Raw genomic sequence first — 16,722 nt, forward strand, 5'->3', positions numbered from 1 at the left:
ATTTCCTCACTCACTCGTGGCTACGGAATCCATATCCTGCTTGACTTGACCCCATTAGTTGGCTTTTTACCATTACGTCATAGCAAAGTGCGCGGTAGAGTTCTTGGCGAGAAATGTTATGGCAATTTACAATGCCAAAAAGTTGTCAAACAAGGGTTTTATACAATGAAAATAAAGTTGAAGGTTGTAAACAATTCAACATACTGTATTTAGGGGGCAAAAATATTTCATGGATTTACCGGTTTATGCACAGTAAATAAAGCTCCATTACTGAGAAGGGAAGACAATTGTATCCAGTCTAGACAATGCTCTGTGAGCTAAACAGCCTGGAATCCAGACTGATACATTGTACATAGCTAGTCCTGCTCTCAGCTGAGAAGAGTATATATAATTGTATCCAGTCTAGACAATGCTCTGTGAGCTAAACAGCCTGGACTCCAGACTGATATATTGTACATAGCTAGTCCTGCTCTCAGCTGAGAAGTGGAGACAATTGTATCCAGTCTAGACAATGCTCTGTGAGCTAAACATCCTGGACTCCAGACTCATACATTGTACATAGCTAGTCCTGCTCTCAGCTGAGAAGTGGAGACAATTGTATCCAGTCTAGACAATGCTCTGTGAGCTAAACAGCCTGGACTCCAGACTGATACATTGTACATAGTTAGTCCTGCTCTCAGCTGAGAAGTGGAGACAATTGTATCCAGTCTAGACAATGCTCTGTGAGCTAAACAGCCTGGACTCCAGACTGATACATTGTACATAGCTAGTCCTGCTCTCAGCTGAGAAGAGGAGACACTTGTATCCAGTCTAGACAATGCTCTGTGAGCTAAACATCCTGGACTCCAGACTGATATATTGTACATAGTTAGTCCTGCTCTCAGCTGAGAAGTGGAGACAATTGTATCCAGTCTAGACAATGCTCTGTGAGCTAAACAGCCTGGACTCCAGACTGATACATTGTACATAGCTAGTCCTGCTCTCAGCTGAGAAGAGGAGACACTTGTATCCAGTCTAGACAATGCTCTGTGAGCTAAACATCCTGGACTCCAGACTGATATATTGTACATAGTTAGTCCTGCTCTCAGCTGAGAAGTGGAGACAATTGTATCCAGTCTAGAGAATGCTCTGTGAGCTAAACATCCTGGACTCCAGACCGATACATTGTACATAGCTATTCCTGCTCTCAGCTGAGAAGTGGAGACAATTGTATCCAGTCTAGACAATGCTCTGTGAGCTAAACAGCCTGGAATCCAGACTGATACATTGTACATAGCTAGTCCTGCTCTCAGCTGAGAAGAGTATATATAATTGTATCCAGTCTAGACAATGCTCTGTGAGCTAAACATCCTGGACTCCAGACTGATACATTGTACATAGCTAGTCCTGCTCTCAGCTGAGAAGTGGAGACAATTGTATCCAGTCTAGACAATGCTCTGTGAGCTAAACAGCCTGGACTCCAGACTGATACATTGTACATAGTTAGTCCTGCTCTCAGCTGAGAAGTGGAGACAATTGTATCCAGTCTAGACAATGCTCTGTGAGCTAAACAGCCTGGACTCCAGACTGATACATTGTACATAGCTAGTCCTGCTCTCAGCTGAGAAGAGGAGACACTTGTATCCAGTCTAGACAATGCTCTGTGAGCTAAACATCCTGGACTCCAGACTGATATATTGTACATAGTTAGTCCTGCTCTCAGGAGAGGAGTATATACAATTGTATCCAGTCTAGACAATGCTCTGTGAGCTAAACATCCTGGACTCCAGACTGATACATTGTACATAGTTAGTCCTGCTCTCAGCTGAGAAGTGGAGACAATTGTATCCAGTCTAGACAATGCTCTGTGAGCTAAACAGCCTGGACTCCAGACTGATACATTGTACATAGCTAGTCCTGCTCTCAGCTGAGAAGAGGAGACACTTGTATCCAGTCTAGACAATGCTCTGTGAGCTAAACAGCCTGGAATCCAGACTGATACATTGTACATAGCTAGTCCTGCTCTCAGCTGAGAAGAGTATATATAATTGTATCCAGTCTAGACAATGCTCTGTGAGCTAAACATCCTGGACTCCAGACTGATACATTGTACATAGCTAGTCCTGCTCTCAGCTGAGAAGTGGAGACAATTGTATCCAGTCTAGACAATGCTCTGTGAGCTAAACAGCCTGGACTCCAGACTGATACATTGTACATAGCTAGTCCTGCTCTCAGCTGAGAAGAGGAGACACTTGTATCCAGTCTAGACAATGCTCTGTGAGCTAAACATCCTGGACTCCAGACTGATATATTGTACATAGTTAGTCCTGCTCTCAGCTGAGAAGTGGAGACAATTGTATCCAGTCTAGAGAATGCTCTGTGAGCTAAACAGCCTGGACTCCAGACTGATACATTGTACATAACTAGTCCTGCTCTCAGCTGAGAAGTGGAGACAATTGTATCCAGTCTAGACAATGCTCTGTGAGCTAAACATCCTGGACTCCAGACCGATACATTGTACATAGCTATTCCTGCTCTCAGCTGAGAAGTGGAGACAATTGTATCCAGTCTAGACAATGCTCTGTGAGCTAAACATCCTGGACTCCAGACTGATACATTGTACATAGCTAGTCCTGCTCTCAGCTGAGAAGTGGAGACGATTGTGTCCAGTTTAGACAATGCTCTGTGAGCTAAACATTGTCTAGACTGGATACAATTATCTCTACTTCTCAGCTGAGAGCAGGACTAGCTATGTACAATGTATCAGTCTGGAGTCCAGGCTGTTTAGCTCACAGAGCATTGTCTAGACTGGATACAATTGTATATACTCCTCTCCTGAGAGCAGGACTAGCTATGTACAATGTATCAGTCTGGAGTCCAGGCTGTTTAGCTCACAGAGTATTTTCTAGACTGGATACAATTATCTCTACTTCTCAGCTGAGAGCAGGACTAGCTATGTACAATGTATCAGTCTGGAGTCCAAGCTGTTTAGCTCACAGAGTATTTTCTAGACTGGATACAATCGTCTCCACTTCTCAGCTGAGAGCAGGACTAGCTATGTACAATGTATCAGTCTGGAGTCCAGGATGTTTAGCTCACAGAGCATTGTCTAGACTGGATACAATTGTCTCCACTTCTCAGCTGAGAGCAGGACTAGCTATGTACAATGTATCAGTCTGGAGTCCAGGCTGTTTAGCTCACAGAGCATTGTCTAGACTGGATACAATTGTCTCCACTTCTCAGCTGAGAGCAGGACTAGCTATGTACAATGCATCAGTCTGGAGTCCAGGCTGTTTAGCTCACAGAGCATTGTCTAGACTGGATACAATTGTCTCCACTCCTCAGCTGAGAGCAGGACTAGTTATGTACAATGTATCAGTCTGGAGTCCAGGCTGTTTAGCTCACAGAGCATTGTCTAGACTGGATAGAATTGTCTCCACTGTTCAGATAAGAGTAGGACTAGCTATGTATAATGTATCAGTCTGGAGTCCAGGCTGTTTAGCTCACAGAGTATTTTCTAGACTGGATAAAATTATCTCTACTTCTCAGCTGAGAGCAGGACTAGCTATGTACAATGTATCAGTCTGGAGTCCAGGATGTTTAGCTCACAGAGCATTGTCTAGACTGGATACAATTGTCTCCACTTCTCAGCTGAGAGCAGGACTAGCTATGTACAATGTATCAGTCTGGAGTCCAGGCTGTTTAGCTCACAGAGCATTGTCTAGACTGGATACAATTGTCTCCACTTCTCAGCTGAGAGCAGGACTAGCTATGTACAATGTATCAGTCTGGAGTCCAGGCTGTTTAGCTCACAGAGCATTGTCTAGACTGGATACAATTGTCTCCACTTCTCAGCTGAGAGCAGGACTAGCTATGTACAATGTATCAGTCTGGAGTCCAGGATGTTTAGCTCACAGAGCATTGTCTAGACTGGATACAATTGTCTCCACTCCTCAGCTGAGAGCAGGACTAGCTATGTACAATGTATCAGTCTGGAGTCCAGGCTGTTTAGCTCACAGAGCATTGTCTAGACTGGATACAATTGTCTCCACTCCTCAGCTGAGAGCAGGACTAGCTATGTACAATGTATCAGTCTGGAGTCCAGGCTGTTTAGCTCACAGAGCATTGTCTAGACTGGATACAATTGTCTCCACTGTTCAGATAAGAGTAGGACTAACTATGTAGAGTCTATCGGTCTGGAAAAAGCTTCACACATGTTTGCAAACAGTGTAGAATATTGCAGATCAGCCTCTTTCACTTTAATGGAGCTGAGCTGTAAAACCAGGCACCACCATTGGACAGGAGTGGTGCTGTGTCTGAATTAAAGCAACAATATGAAATTAGTAGATATTTTATTGCCGCACAGGGCACATACTGGACACTTACGGGGGTTGTTGGACTGTGAGTCCATTGGGATCATGAGTTTGGCTCTTGTGGCTCTCCGTGCAGCTAAAGATCGCTCCAGGGTGGAGATGTTACTTCCAGCCTCATCAGTGTCCGGCCCTGTACAGAACAGACACAACTTACTAATGAAATACTCAACAAAATATTACTAAATACTAATCCTCTGTATTTCTCAATGATGGGAGAAAGGATTAAACGGGTACTCCGCCCCTAGACATAAGATGTGTGATCACAGGGGTCCAGCCGCTGAGACCCCGCGCTATCTGTGCCATTATGTTCTGAACGCTGGGTTTGGGCGGCCGTGTTTGTTATGTCATAACCTCTCCATTCATGTCTATGGGAGGGGGCTTGACGGCCGTCATTCCCCCTCCCTTAGACATGAATGCCACGGCTGCCCGAACCCAGCGTTCAGAACATAATGTTCAGAATGCCGGGGTGCCAGCACAAGACTCTCACGATCAGACATCTTATCCCCTATCCTTTGGATAGGGGAAAAGATGTCTAGGGGCGGAGTACCTCTTTAAAGGAATTCCCACTTCTTAATACCATGATGTTTTAGGCCCCAAATTCTGTGCAGCGTAATCCCTTTGTAGTGCTCTGTTTGTTCTGATACAAAGCATCAAGTTCTGTAAATAAATACCCAGAGCCACACCTAGTGGAATCTTTCTATCTATCTATCTATCTATCTATCTATCTATCTATCTATCTATCTATCTCATATCTATCAATCTATCTATCTATCTCATATCTACCTATCTATCTATCTAATATCTATCTATCTATTTCTATCTCATATCTATCTGTCTATCTATCTGTCTATCTCATATCTATCTGCATATCTCATATCTATTTATCTCGTATCTATCTATTTCTATCTCATATCTATCTATCTCATATCTATCTATCTCATATCTATCTATCTCATATCTATCTATCTCTATCTCATATCTATCTGTCTATCTCATATCTATCTATCTATCGCATATCTATCTGTCTATCTATCTATTTCATATCTATCTATTTATCTCATATCTATCTCATATATATCTATCTATCTCATATCTATCTATCTCATATCTACCTATCTATCTATCTATCTATCTATCTCATATCTATCTATCTATTTCTATCTCATATCTATCTGTCTATCTCATATCTATCTATATATCTCATATCTATCTATCTCATATCTATCTATCTCTATCTATCTCGTATCTATCTATTTCTATCTCATATCTATCTATCTCATATCTATCTATCTCTATCTCATATCTATCTATCTCATATCTATCTATCTATCTCATATCTATCTATCTATCTATCTCATATCTATCTATCTATCTATCTATCTAACTCATATCTATCTATCTCATATCTATCTATCTATCTATCTATCTCATATCTATCTATCTCATATCTATCTATCTCATATCTATCTATCTATCTAGACAAAGAATAAGTCAGCCAGCACTTTAGTTGATACCAAACTATTATATGGACCTGGCCTACAGGTGCACGCTACTAGGCTAGATATACAGCAACAGAAGAATGCAGCAGCACACTGCCAGCACAAGGATATAGGTGCAACATGAATATGCAGTTAAAACATGGAGAGCTATACAGCTATGGTGTAATAGATGCAAATGTAAAACTATGAAATAGTGAGGCACTTAGCTCGCAAATTTGTCTCCGCCGGCGGTCAAATAGCTTGGACCGTCCCACCGCGATAAGGTAGCCTCCTGGGACGGACCCTACTCTGTGAATATGCCTCTGTGTGAACAGTTCAGTAAGCATGGCAGGATCTGGAACATCCAAGCCTTGCACCCCACCCACCTCTATCAGGTGTGTATATAAGGTGGCTTGGATGTTCCAGATCCTGCCATGCTTACTGAACTGTTCACACAGAGGCATATTCACAGAGTAGGGTCCGTCCCAGGAGGCTACCTTATCGCGGTGGGACGGTCCAAGCTATTTGACCGCCGGCGGAGACAAATTTGCGAGCTAAGTGCCTCACTATTTCATAGTTTTACATTTGCATCTATTACACCATAGCTGTATAGCTCTTCATGTTTTAACTGCATATTCATGTTGCACCTATATCCTTGTGCTGGCAGTGTGCTGCTGCATTCTTCTGTTGCTGTATATCTAGCCTAGTAGCGTGCACCTGTAGGCCAGGTCCATATAATAGTTTGGTATCAACTAAAGTGCTGGCTGACTTATTCTTTGTCTGTATTGCACATACGGGGGAGTGGCTACCTCCATGTTGGCCTTGCACCCCACCCACCTCTATCAGGTGTGTATATAAGGTGGCTTGGATGTTCCAGATCCTGCCATGCTTACTGAACTGTTCACACAGAGGCATATTCACAGAGTAGGGTCCGTCCCAGGAGGCTACCTTATCGCGGTGGGACGGTCCAAGCTATTTGACCGCCGGCGGAGACAAATTTGCGAGCTAAGTGCCTCACTATTTCATAGTTTTACATTTGCATCTATTACACCATAGCTGTATAGCTCTCCATGTTTTAACTGCATATTCATGTTGCACCTATATCCTTGTGCTGGCAGTGTGCTGCTGCATTCTTCTGTTGCTGTATATCTATCTATCTATCTATCTCATATCTACCTATCTATCTATCTAATATCTATCTATCTATTTCTATCTCATATCTATCTGTCTATCTATCTATCTCATATCTATGTGTATATCTCATATCTATCTATCTCGTATCTATCTATTTCTATCTCATATCTATCGATCTCATATCTATCTATCTCATATCTATCTATCTCATATCTATCTATCTCATATCTATCTATCTATCTCATATCTATCTATCTCTATCTCATATCTATCTGTCTATCTCATATCTATCTATCTATCTATCTATCGCATATCTATCTGTCTATCTATCTACCTCATATCTATCTATCTCATATCTATCTCATATATATCTATCTATCTCATATCTATCTATCTCATATCTACCTATCTATCTATCTCATATCTATCTATCTATTTCTATCTCATATCTATCTGTCTATCTCATATCTATCTATATATCTCATATCTATCTATCTCATATCTATCTCTATCTATCTCGTATCTATCTATTTCTATCTCATATCTATCTATCTCATATCTATCTATCTATCTATCTATCTATCTATCTATCTCTATCTCATATCTGTCTATCTCATATCTATCTATCTATCTATCTATCTATCTATCTATCTATCGCATATCTATCTATCTATCTATCTATCGCATATCTATCTGTCTATCTATCTATCTCATATCTATCTATCTCATATCTATCTATCTATCTATCTATCTATCTATCTCATATCTATCTATCTATCTCATATCTATCTATCTATCTATCTATCTCATATCTATCTATCTATATCATATCTATCTCATATCTATCTATCTCATATCTATCTATCTCATATCTATCTATCTCATATCTATCTATCTCATATCTATCTATCTCATATCTATCTATCTCATATCTATCTATCTCATATCTATCTATCTCATATCTATCTATCTCATATCTATCTATCTCATATCTATCTATCTCATATCTATCTATCTCATATCTATCTATCTCATATCTATCTCATATCTATCTATCTCATATCTATCTATCTATCTCATATCTATCTCTCATATCTATCTCTCATATCTATCTATCTCATATCTATCTATCTCATATCTATCTATCTCATATCTATCTATCTATCTATCTATCTATCTCATATCTATCTATCTATCTATCTATCTATCTCATATCTATCTATCTATCTATCTATCTATCTATCTATCTATCTATCTATCTATCTATCTATCTCATATCTATCTATCTATCTATCTATCTCATATCTATCTATCTATCTCATATCTATCTATCTATCTATCTATCTATCTATCTATCTATCTATCTCTGTCCATTACCTGAATGTGATGCACTTTTGCTCCCTAGCTGTGACTCTGACTGGCTATGACTGACAGGCGTGATGTCCTGACAGCTCTGTCTTGGCGATTCTCTTCCTTGAGTGTCACATCCCACCGGCTTCTCAATGTTCTTCATTTCCATCTCCTCATGGTGGATCCACAGATCCGGTGGTCTCAGATCCTTCTGACTCCCTTTCCTCTTACTGATACTGTGTGTGGCTCGCTTTCTAATAATAAAAAAAAATAAAAATAAAAATAGGAAAAATGCATAAAATTTCACAGGCATAAACAGGCCTAGAATATAGCAAAAGCATAAAACGACCGAATATAACAGACAGCGGAGGAGTGTGCGCGCTCAGTGTGGTGCCACCTCAGCCCCAGCCGCTTACTGATCCATAGCTGAACCTTGGAAATGCCAGGACTGAGGATCCAAATGCTACGATGGGCCGTACCAGGGCACCGCTTCATTTCATGCTTTACAGACAAAGAGAATGCTTTCGTCTCAGCAGGGAATTGAGGACAATGGGGGAGATTTATCAAAACCTGTGCAGAGGAAGAGTGGTGCAGTTGCCCATAGCAACCAATCAGATTGCTTCTTTCATTTTCCACAGGCCTCTAAAGAGGCCTGTGGAAAATGAAAGAAGCAATCTGATTGGTTGCTATGGGCAACTACACCACTCTTCCTCTGCCTAGGTTTTGATAAATCTCCCCAAATATCTGTAACTATTTACCATAGAAAAGCATAAAGTCAGGGGAATATTATTAGATTCTATTAACATTTAGTACTTACAGTATTATAGAGTCACAACAGTAGGTTGTCGGAGCATAATGTATTGGTATATGCTATAAAACATCTAAAAGACCACTCCATCATCTAGACCAGTGGTCTCCAAACTGTGGCCCTCCAGATGTATATACAGTGAAGCCTCTCCAAAACTACCAACCAAACTTTGTCTTCTATAGGGGTGGACCTCCCCAAGAAGATGAAGTCTAGATCAGTGGTCTCCAAACTGAGGCCCTAAAGGAGGTGCCACCCCTGCCCTCAGGTTATGTGTGGTACTGCAACTCAGATTTTTTAATCAAAGTAATTTACAAATCTGTTTAACTTTCTGGCACCAATTGATAAAAAAAAAAAAAATGTTTTCCACCAGAGTACCCCTTTAAAATCTTTTCAAATCAACCGCTGCCATAAAGTTATGCAGATTTGTAAATTACTTCTATAAAAAAAATCCTAATCCTTCCAGTATTAATCAGCTGCTGTATGCTCCACAGGAAGTTGTGTAATTCTCTCCAGTCTGACCACAGTGCTCTCTGCTGACACCTCTGTCCATGTCAGGAACTGTCCAGAGCAGGAAAGGTTTGCTATGGGGATTTGCTTCTACTCTGGACAGTTCCTGACACAGACAGAGGTGGCAGAAAAGAGTACTCTCGTCAGACTGGAAAGAACTGCACACTTCCTTTGGAACATACAGCAGCTGATAAGTACTTGAAAGATTAATACATTTTTAATAGAAGAATTTACAAATCTGTATAACCAGTAGATTTAAAATGTTTGTTTTCCACCAGAGTACCCCTTTAATGTGTCAGGAAGTGGTCATTCTTAAGGTCAGCTGACTTCCTGTGAACTACATCATGACATCATCGCCTACCAGATCACTCCTGTTAGCACCCAAACCCCTCCAACTCTATCTGTATACTGCTGTGGCTAGTAGTGGTTAGTAGAGTTAGGGTCATTAACCAGTATTTTCCAACCAAGGTGCCTCCAGCTGATGCAAAACTACAACTCATAGCATGCCCAGACAGTTGTAGTTTTGCAACAGCAGAGGTACCCTGGTTGGAAAACACTTCCTCCGATCACCAAAATGGTGGCCACCACGATTAGCCCCAAACTCAGAAAGAATTCATTTGTTTGAATTTTGCTGGTCTCTAGTAGTATAATGGTATACTGGTAACTGAAATAAATGGCTGACCGTGTAATCCACTGACAAAGTCCACTAATAAGGGAACAGCTTTCTACTGTGGATAATAGAGGGGAAGGGGGTCCTGACTTGAGTAGTGCAGTTTGTGTTCATAAAACATTAAATGGGCACTGTCCGGTACAAAAACTTTCGATATGTTGTAAAGCATGTATAACCAATAGAGTGCCTGCTTGGACACATACTAGTCCTGCTGTGTCCATGCGTCATCATCTATGTCATGGACACACTTCCTTGATTGACAGCTGTGAGCGCAGGGCTCACAGCTGGAGGAAAAATCCTCCCACTGTCAGCTTGTGTCCGGCTACTGTCAGTGAGGACAAGCTGGGAGTTGTAGTTTTGCTAATGCTAGGGGAGATGTGAGCAGACAGCATACTGAGGGAGGGGGCGGAGACCTGCACAATGAGGCCACGCCCCCTCCCTTTGAGAGGAATTCAGACTAGTGAGCTAAATTAAAAGTGTAATAAAAAAATAAATAAAAGTGCTAGACACATAAAAATTAGATGTACATGGTCAGGATTAGGCGCTGAGTGATATATTTAAAAAACTATTTTGTTGGATCTGACACTTTAAATGACACACTTAGCTCTGCTACATCTATAGAATAGTACAAATAAATAAATACATTTATATATGCATATACATAATATATATATATATATATATATACATATATATATATATATATATATATATATATATTTATTTAGTTATTTATAGATATATATATATATATATATATATATATATATATATATATATATATATATTTATCTCTCTCTCTCTACACACATATATATTTTCTGCTAAATGTCCCTGTGTCTAAGATCTTCACATGACAGGCTTTATAACGTCTATATAGTGGAGACCTAAAAGTCAGAAAAATGTCATTTCCTAACCAAACATCTAACTTGTCTGCAGACTGAAATTCAGCGTCTCAATTCTTATCTGTTGTCTTCTTGTTACCCTGCCAGCTGCTGGGGAACTTGTCTTGGAAAGTTTTCAGATAGACGTCATTTCACATATAATTCTTAACAAATTCAGGAACATTTCTCTTGCTGGCTACTAAACGCAGCCATGATCTCGCTCTCTACTGTTCCCTTGCGAATGGTTTTAGGCACCGATTGCTAGAGGGCAACAAATGGAAGAGGTAGTATAAGAGCACAGCGGAAATGTTAGGCAATATATATATATATATATATATATATATATATATATATATATATATATATGGAGTTGTCATGTCCCCATCCTGAGGCTCTCCAGCTGCTGCAAAACTACAACTTCCATCATGCCTAATAAGGGGCTTTTTTCAGTTTTTAGATCCCTATCTAATGTTATACGTCTAACTCAAATAAGGTCTCATTTTTAAAAAGAAGTATTCCAGATTAGTTTTTTTTTTTGTCCATATCATGCACCTTCAGCGCCATCTGTTTCATTTCAGCATAGCTGTATCCATGCATTTCATTACTGTAACTGAGTCACGTAATCACCAGTCTGACCCACAGAAAATTACAGTGTTTCATGCAGTGGTCTCCAAACTCTAACCCTCCAGATGTTACAAAACTACAGTCCCCAGCATTCCCGAGGGCCACAGTTTGCAGACCACTGGTTTACTTTATCAGAGGAAGTGATCTGTCCTGTGGTCAGCTAACTTCATGTGAACTACAGGATGACATCATCACCTATAAGACTCTCTTGGCAGCACCAAGACCCCTCCTCTCCCAGTTCTGTATAGTGCTGCTATCTCTATAGACTCAGGATAGATATATATATATATATAAATGTAGAAAAAGCGCAGCACTCCTCAATAACGTGAAAAAAAGTGGTGATTTATTGGCTCACATAGCAGCAACGTTTCTGTCCTACCATAGGACCATTTTCAAGCTTGAAAATGGTCCTATGGTAGGAGAGAAACGTTGCTGCTATGTGAGCCAATAAATCACCACTTTTTTTCACGTTATTGAGGAGTGCTGCGCTTTTTCTACATTTATATCACATGGACTTTGATCGGGTCTGGGGCGTTGGCACCCGCTGCTGTATTGGATAAGTAGTGCTGCAGATTCTCTTCATTGATATATATATATATATATATATATATATATATATATTTATACAACTGCCCTCCAGCTTTATCTGTATATTGCTGCAGGCTATTTCTATGTGATGAGGATGTTTAGTAGTTATACACCTCTACTGAGGTTTCTTCCTGTTTTTCTAATGATTTTCCCTAAATCACTGTAAAAACTATTTACCGGAATTGCAGCGGTGCAAAATGTAATAAAAATGTATAAGCAATACAGCAAAAATGCAACGTGTGAATACATCCTTAAAGAAAATTTCCAGTATGAAGAAATGTTTCCCCTTAATGTCTGGTTAAAACACGTGCCCTCCATTCATCTATATGGGAGAGGCGGAGACCCAGAAATGCAGTGTCTCCACTTTTCCCATAGAGACGAATGGAGGGGCGTGTTTCAACCAGCTGACCTGCTGTTCGAAACACACGCAGCAGCTTAACCAGGGCCGAGTCGGGGCCCCGGAAGTGAGATCAGACACTTAGGGGATACATTTTTTAGTACTGGACATTTTCTTTAAGGTTTAAAATCTTCATAAATCACTTTAATTTTGATGTCGGGTCAAATCACTTTCCCCTCATGTCAGTATTTATCGCAAGAAAATGCATCAAAACTGCACATAATGTGAACTGACCTCAAATCATTAATGAGTGTCAGCAGTTTAAGCTTCTAGTTGCTAAAGCCTGGTGATTAAATTTGTCTCATTAGGTGAATTACAGTGATGAGACTCCACACCATCTCTCTGAAAAGCCAGAAGATTCATGGGAAATATAGGCAGCATGAGAAAATCATTTCTGTTCTGAAATAGGAATTAGTATGGCTGAAAATTAATTCCTGCCATATCAGATAAAACGGGTAATCACAAGACTTACACAAAAACCTCTGCACTATTTTCTAGTTATAGTCTATGCTGCACCATATAAGGAAAAAATAAAATTTGAAGTGGTTCTTTAAAGGAGAAATGTCATAGGGAAAAACGTATTGTTACGCTGAGCGCTCCGGGTCCCTGCTCCTCCCCGGAGCGCTCGCGGCGTTCCTCTCTCTGCAGCGCCCCGGTCAGACCCGCTGACCGGGAGCGCTGCACTGACACTGCCGGCGGGGATGCGATTCGCATAGCGGGACGCGCCCGCTCGCGAATCGCATCCCAAGTCACTCACTTGTCCCGGTCTCCGGCTGTCACGTCCTGGCGCGCGCGTGCCAGCTCTCTAAGATTTAAAGGGCCAGTGCACCAATGATTGGTGCCTGGCCCAATCAGTCTAATTAGCCTCCACCTGCTCCCTGCTCATATAACCTCACTTCCCCTTCACTTCCTTGCCGGATCTTGTTGCCTTGTGCCAGAGAAAGCGTTTATAGTGTTTGCCTTACCAGTGTTCCTGACCTCTTGCTATCGCCATTGACTACGAACCTTGCCGCCTGCCCCGACCTTCTGCTACGTCTGACCTTGCCTCTGTCTAGTCCTTCTGTCCCACGCCTTCTCAGCAGTCAGCGAGGTTGAGCCGTTGCCGGTGGATACGACCTGGCTGCTACCGCCACTGCAAGACCATCCCGCTTTGCGGCGGGCTCTGGTGAATACCAGTAGCAACCTAGAACCGGTCCACCGACACGGTCCACGCCAATCCCTCGCTGACACAGAGGATCCACATCCAGCCTGCCGAATCCTAACACGTATCCCCAATCCGCAGGATAGGAGATCAGTTTTAGATCGCAATCTCCTGTACGGGGTCAAGTCTCCCCCTGGGAGTGGTGCGTCATGACTCTTGCCCGAAGCCGCGACGCCCCCTCCATATATCTTTATGGGAGAGCCATTAAAGGGGTTATCTAGGAAAAAACTTTATTTTATATATCAACTGGCTCCAGAAAGTTGCACAGATTTGTAAATTACTTATATTAAAGTACTTCTGAGCTGCTGAAGTTAAGTTGTTCTTTTCTAAGTGCTCTCTGATGACACGTGTCTCGGGAACCGCCCAGTTTAGAAGCAAATCCCCATAACAAACCTCTTCTACTCTGTGCAGTTCCCGAGACAAGCAGAGATGTCAGCAGAGAGCACTGTTGCCAGAAAGAAAACAACAACTCAACTTCAGCAGCTGATAATTATTGAAAGGATTAAGATTTTTTAATAGAAGTAATTTACAAATCTGTTTAACTTTCTGGAGCCAGTTGATATAAAAAAATTTTTTGCCTGGAATACCCCTTTAAGCTATCTTCAGCTCTCCCATGGAGATATATGGAGGGGCAGTGGTGAACGCCGCTTTAGGACAGGGTCGTACAGAGGCCCTGTACGGGAGATTGCAGGGGTTCCTAGCAGTCGGACCCCCACTATCTAAAACTTATCTCCTATTTTGCAGAAAGAAGATACTTTTTTCACTATGAGACTTCTCCTTTAAGAAATGTCACCTCAGTTGTTTAGTCGAGCAATCCAATGATGGGGTGAGAGTTATTTCATTATCTATTGATGCCCTTGAAACCTCTAATGAGGCGTTGTCGATGACAGGTTACATACTTTCTCTGCTGTGCGGACGATCTCCTTGTGCAGATCACGGCCACGATCACCACCACCAGGATTGTGATGGCTCCAACAGTGACCACAATGATCACCAGGAGGTTGCTGTTCTTCTGGGGTGTTACACCATGAGGGGGGTGCATCTGTCCTATAGGAGGTTCTACAATGGAGAAAAAGAATGGAGAATTAGAGACAACATAGAACATCGGCATATGTATGACATTGGTAAGGAAGATAGTGGGGGTATTTATTAAGACAGTAGCTAATGTCAAATGTTACAAATTTTTTACCAAAATCGCCCATTTATGTGAAAAAATAAAAAGGGCAGGTACGCCACCCGCACCAATGGGGCATGAAGGAAGGATAAAAGAGGTTGGTTCGGCTCTTGGCCTCACATGGAGTGAGTGAGCAAAGAAATCTTTCCATAAGCTTTGGTTCTCTTTGGTGATTGGAAGCCTACCATAAAGGCAAGGAAATGTGACTGCTATGGGGCATGGCGATCAGGGACCAAACGGCCGTGGTTGTTGGTTGAATTGGTGGTCCAACCTATTGGACCAGTGTCTCCCAACCAGGGCGTTCACAGCTGTTGCAATACTAAAACAAAAACAACTACTACTTCTACTACTACTACTACTACTACTACTACTACTAATATTATCATTAATACTAACAATAATAAATAATAATATTATTATTAATACTAATAATAACAAATAATATTATTATCAATACTAATGATTTAATTGTTTATTTATTTGTTGAATAATTTTTGCCTCTAACAGCCATACAGAATAGCAGGGGTCACAAAACAAAATGTAAATGAAATATTTATTCTTAATATTATTATTGTCATTATTAATAATAATAATCATCATCACCATCATAAATATTAATATTAATACTACTAATAATAAATAATAATAGTATTGCTAATACTAATAATAATAAATAATAATATTATTATTAATACTAATATTTGAATTGTTTATTTAGTTGTTGAATAATTTTTGCCTCTTACTGCCATACAGAAAAACAGGGGTCACAAAACAAAGTAAAAATATACGGTAATTAAATATATTTCATTTTAAACTATATGTAAATTAAATATTTATCATTAATATTATTATTTTCATTAATATTATTAATAATAATAATAATAATAATAATAATAATAACCACATATAATTGAATATATTTAATTTAAACTATATGTAAATTAAATATTTATTATTATGATATTTTGTTATTTTTTAAATAATTTTTGCCTACAAATAAAAAAGTGTTTCCCAACCAGGGTGCCTCCAGCTGCTGCAAAACTACAGCGGGAGGCACCCTGGTTGGGAAAAAACACTGCCTTGGACATCAGTAATAAAATAGAGTTGGCGCTTCTGATCACCCAGCTGTAAGGATATACAAATTTTATTGCCGAGAATGAAAGATATATATTTATATATATATATATATATATATATATATATATATATATATTACAAATTACTAAAACTAAACCATTACGACATGTATCATAGGTTAAAAAGCCACCTGCAAACTCAGCAAAACAAGCCCCGATGCATCGGAGGCGGAGGAGCTTGCGGAGGGGCTTGGAGACATCTCAAAATATTTTATGTATGGAAGATTTATTTAAAGACCTTGGTGTATACAGCGATGCTGCTCTGTGTACATTTATTTCATATTGATGGGAAAACTGTGCTCCGAGCAGATGTGAGTTATGGGGAATGTTCTTAAATATTAGCCGCAGCCCCTGTGCGTGCAGCCCGGCTCGCTGCTTGTCATGTTAATTTATACGCGCATTTAATGTTGACTTTTGCA

At 40.3% G+C, this 16,722-nt stretch overlaps 1 protein-coding gene across 8 annotated transcripts in view; it reads right to left on the bottom strand.

Annotated features, from left to right (window-relative positions):
- The window catches only part of DCC (DCC netrin 1 receptor), a 533,618-nt gene that overhangs the window by 43,208 nt on the left and 473,688 nt on the right, over nucleotides 1-16,722 (bottom strand). For all 8 annotated transcript variants that reach the window (XM_056545057.1, XM_056545065.1, XM_056545088.1 and 5 more), the window contains exons 23-25: nucleotides 14,893-15,052; nucleotides 8,342-8,568; nucleotides 4,366-4,482 (exon numbers count right to left, since the gene is read on the bottom strand). In XM_056545057.1, coding sequence (XP_056401032.1) covers nucleotides 4,366-4,482; nucleotides 8,342-8,568; nucleotides 14,893-15,052 — 504 coding nt within the window. The remainder of the gene's footprint in view (nucleotides 1-4,365; nucleotides 4,483-8,341; nucleotides 8,569-14,892; nucleotides 15,053-16,722) is intronic.

This window comes from Hyla sarda, chromosome 1 (genome assembly GCF_029499605.1).
Source record: "Hyla sarda isolate aHylSar1 chromosome 1, aHylSar1.hap1, whole genome shotgun sequence".
Taxonomy (NCBI): domain Eukaryota; kingdom Metazoa; phylum Chordata; class Amphibia; order Anura; family Hylidae; genus Hyla; species Hyla sarda.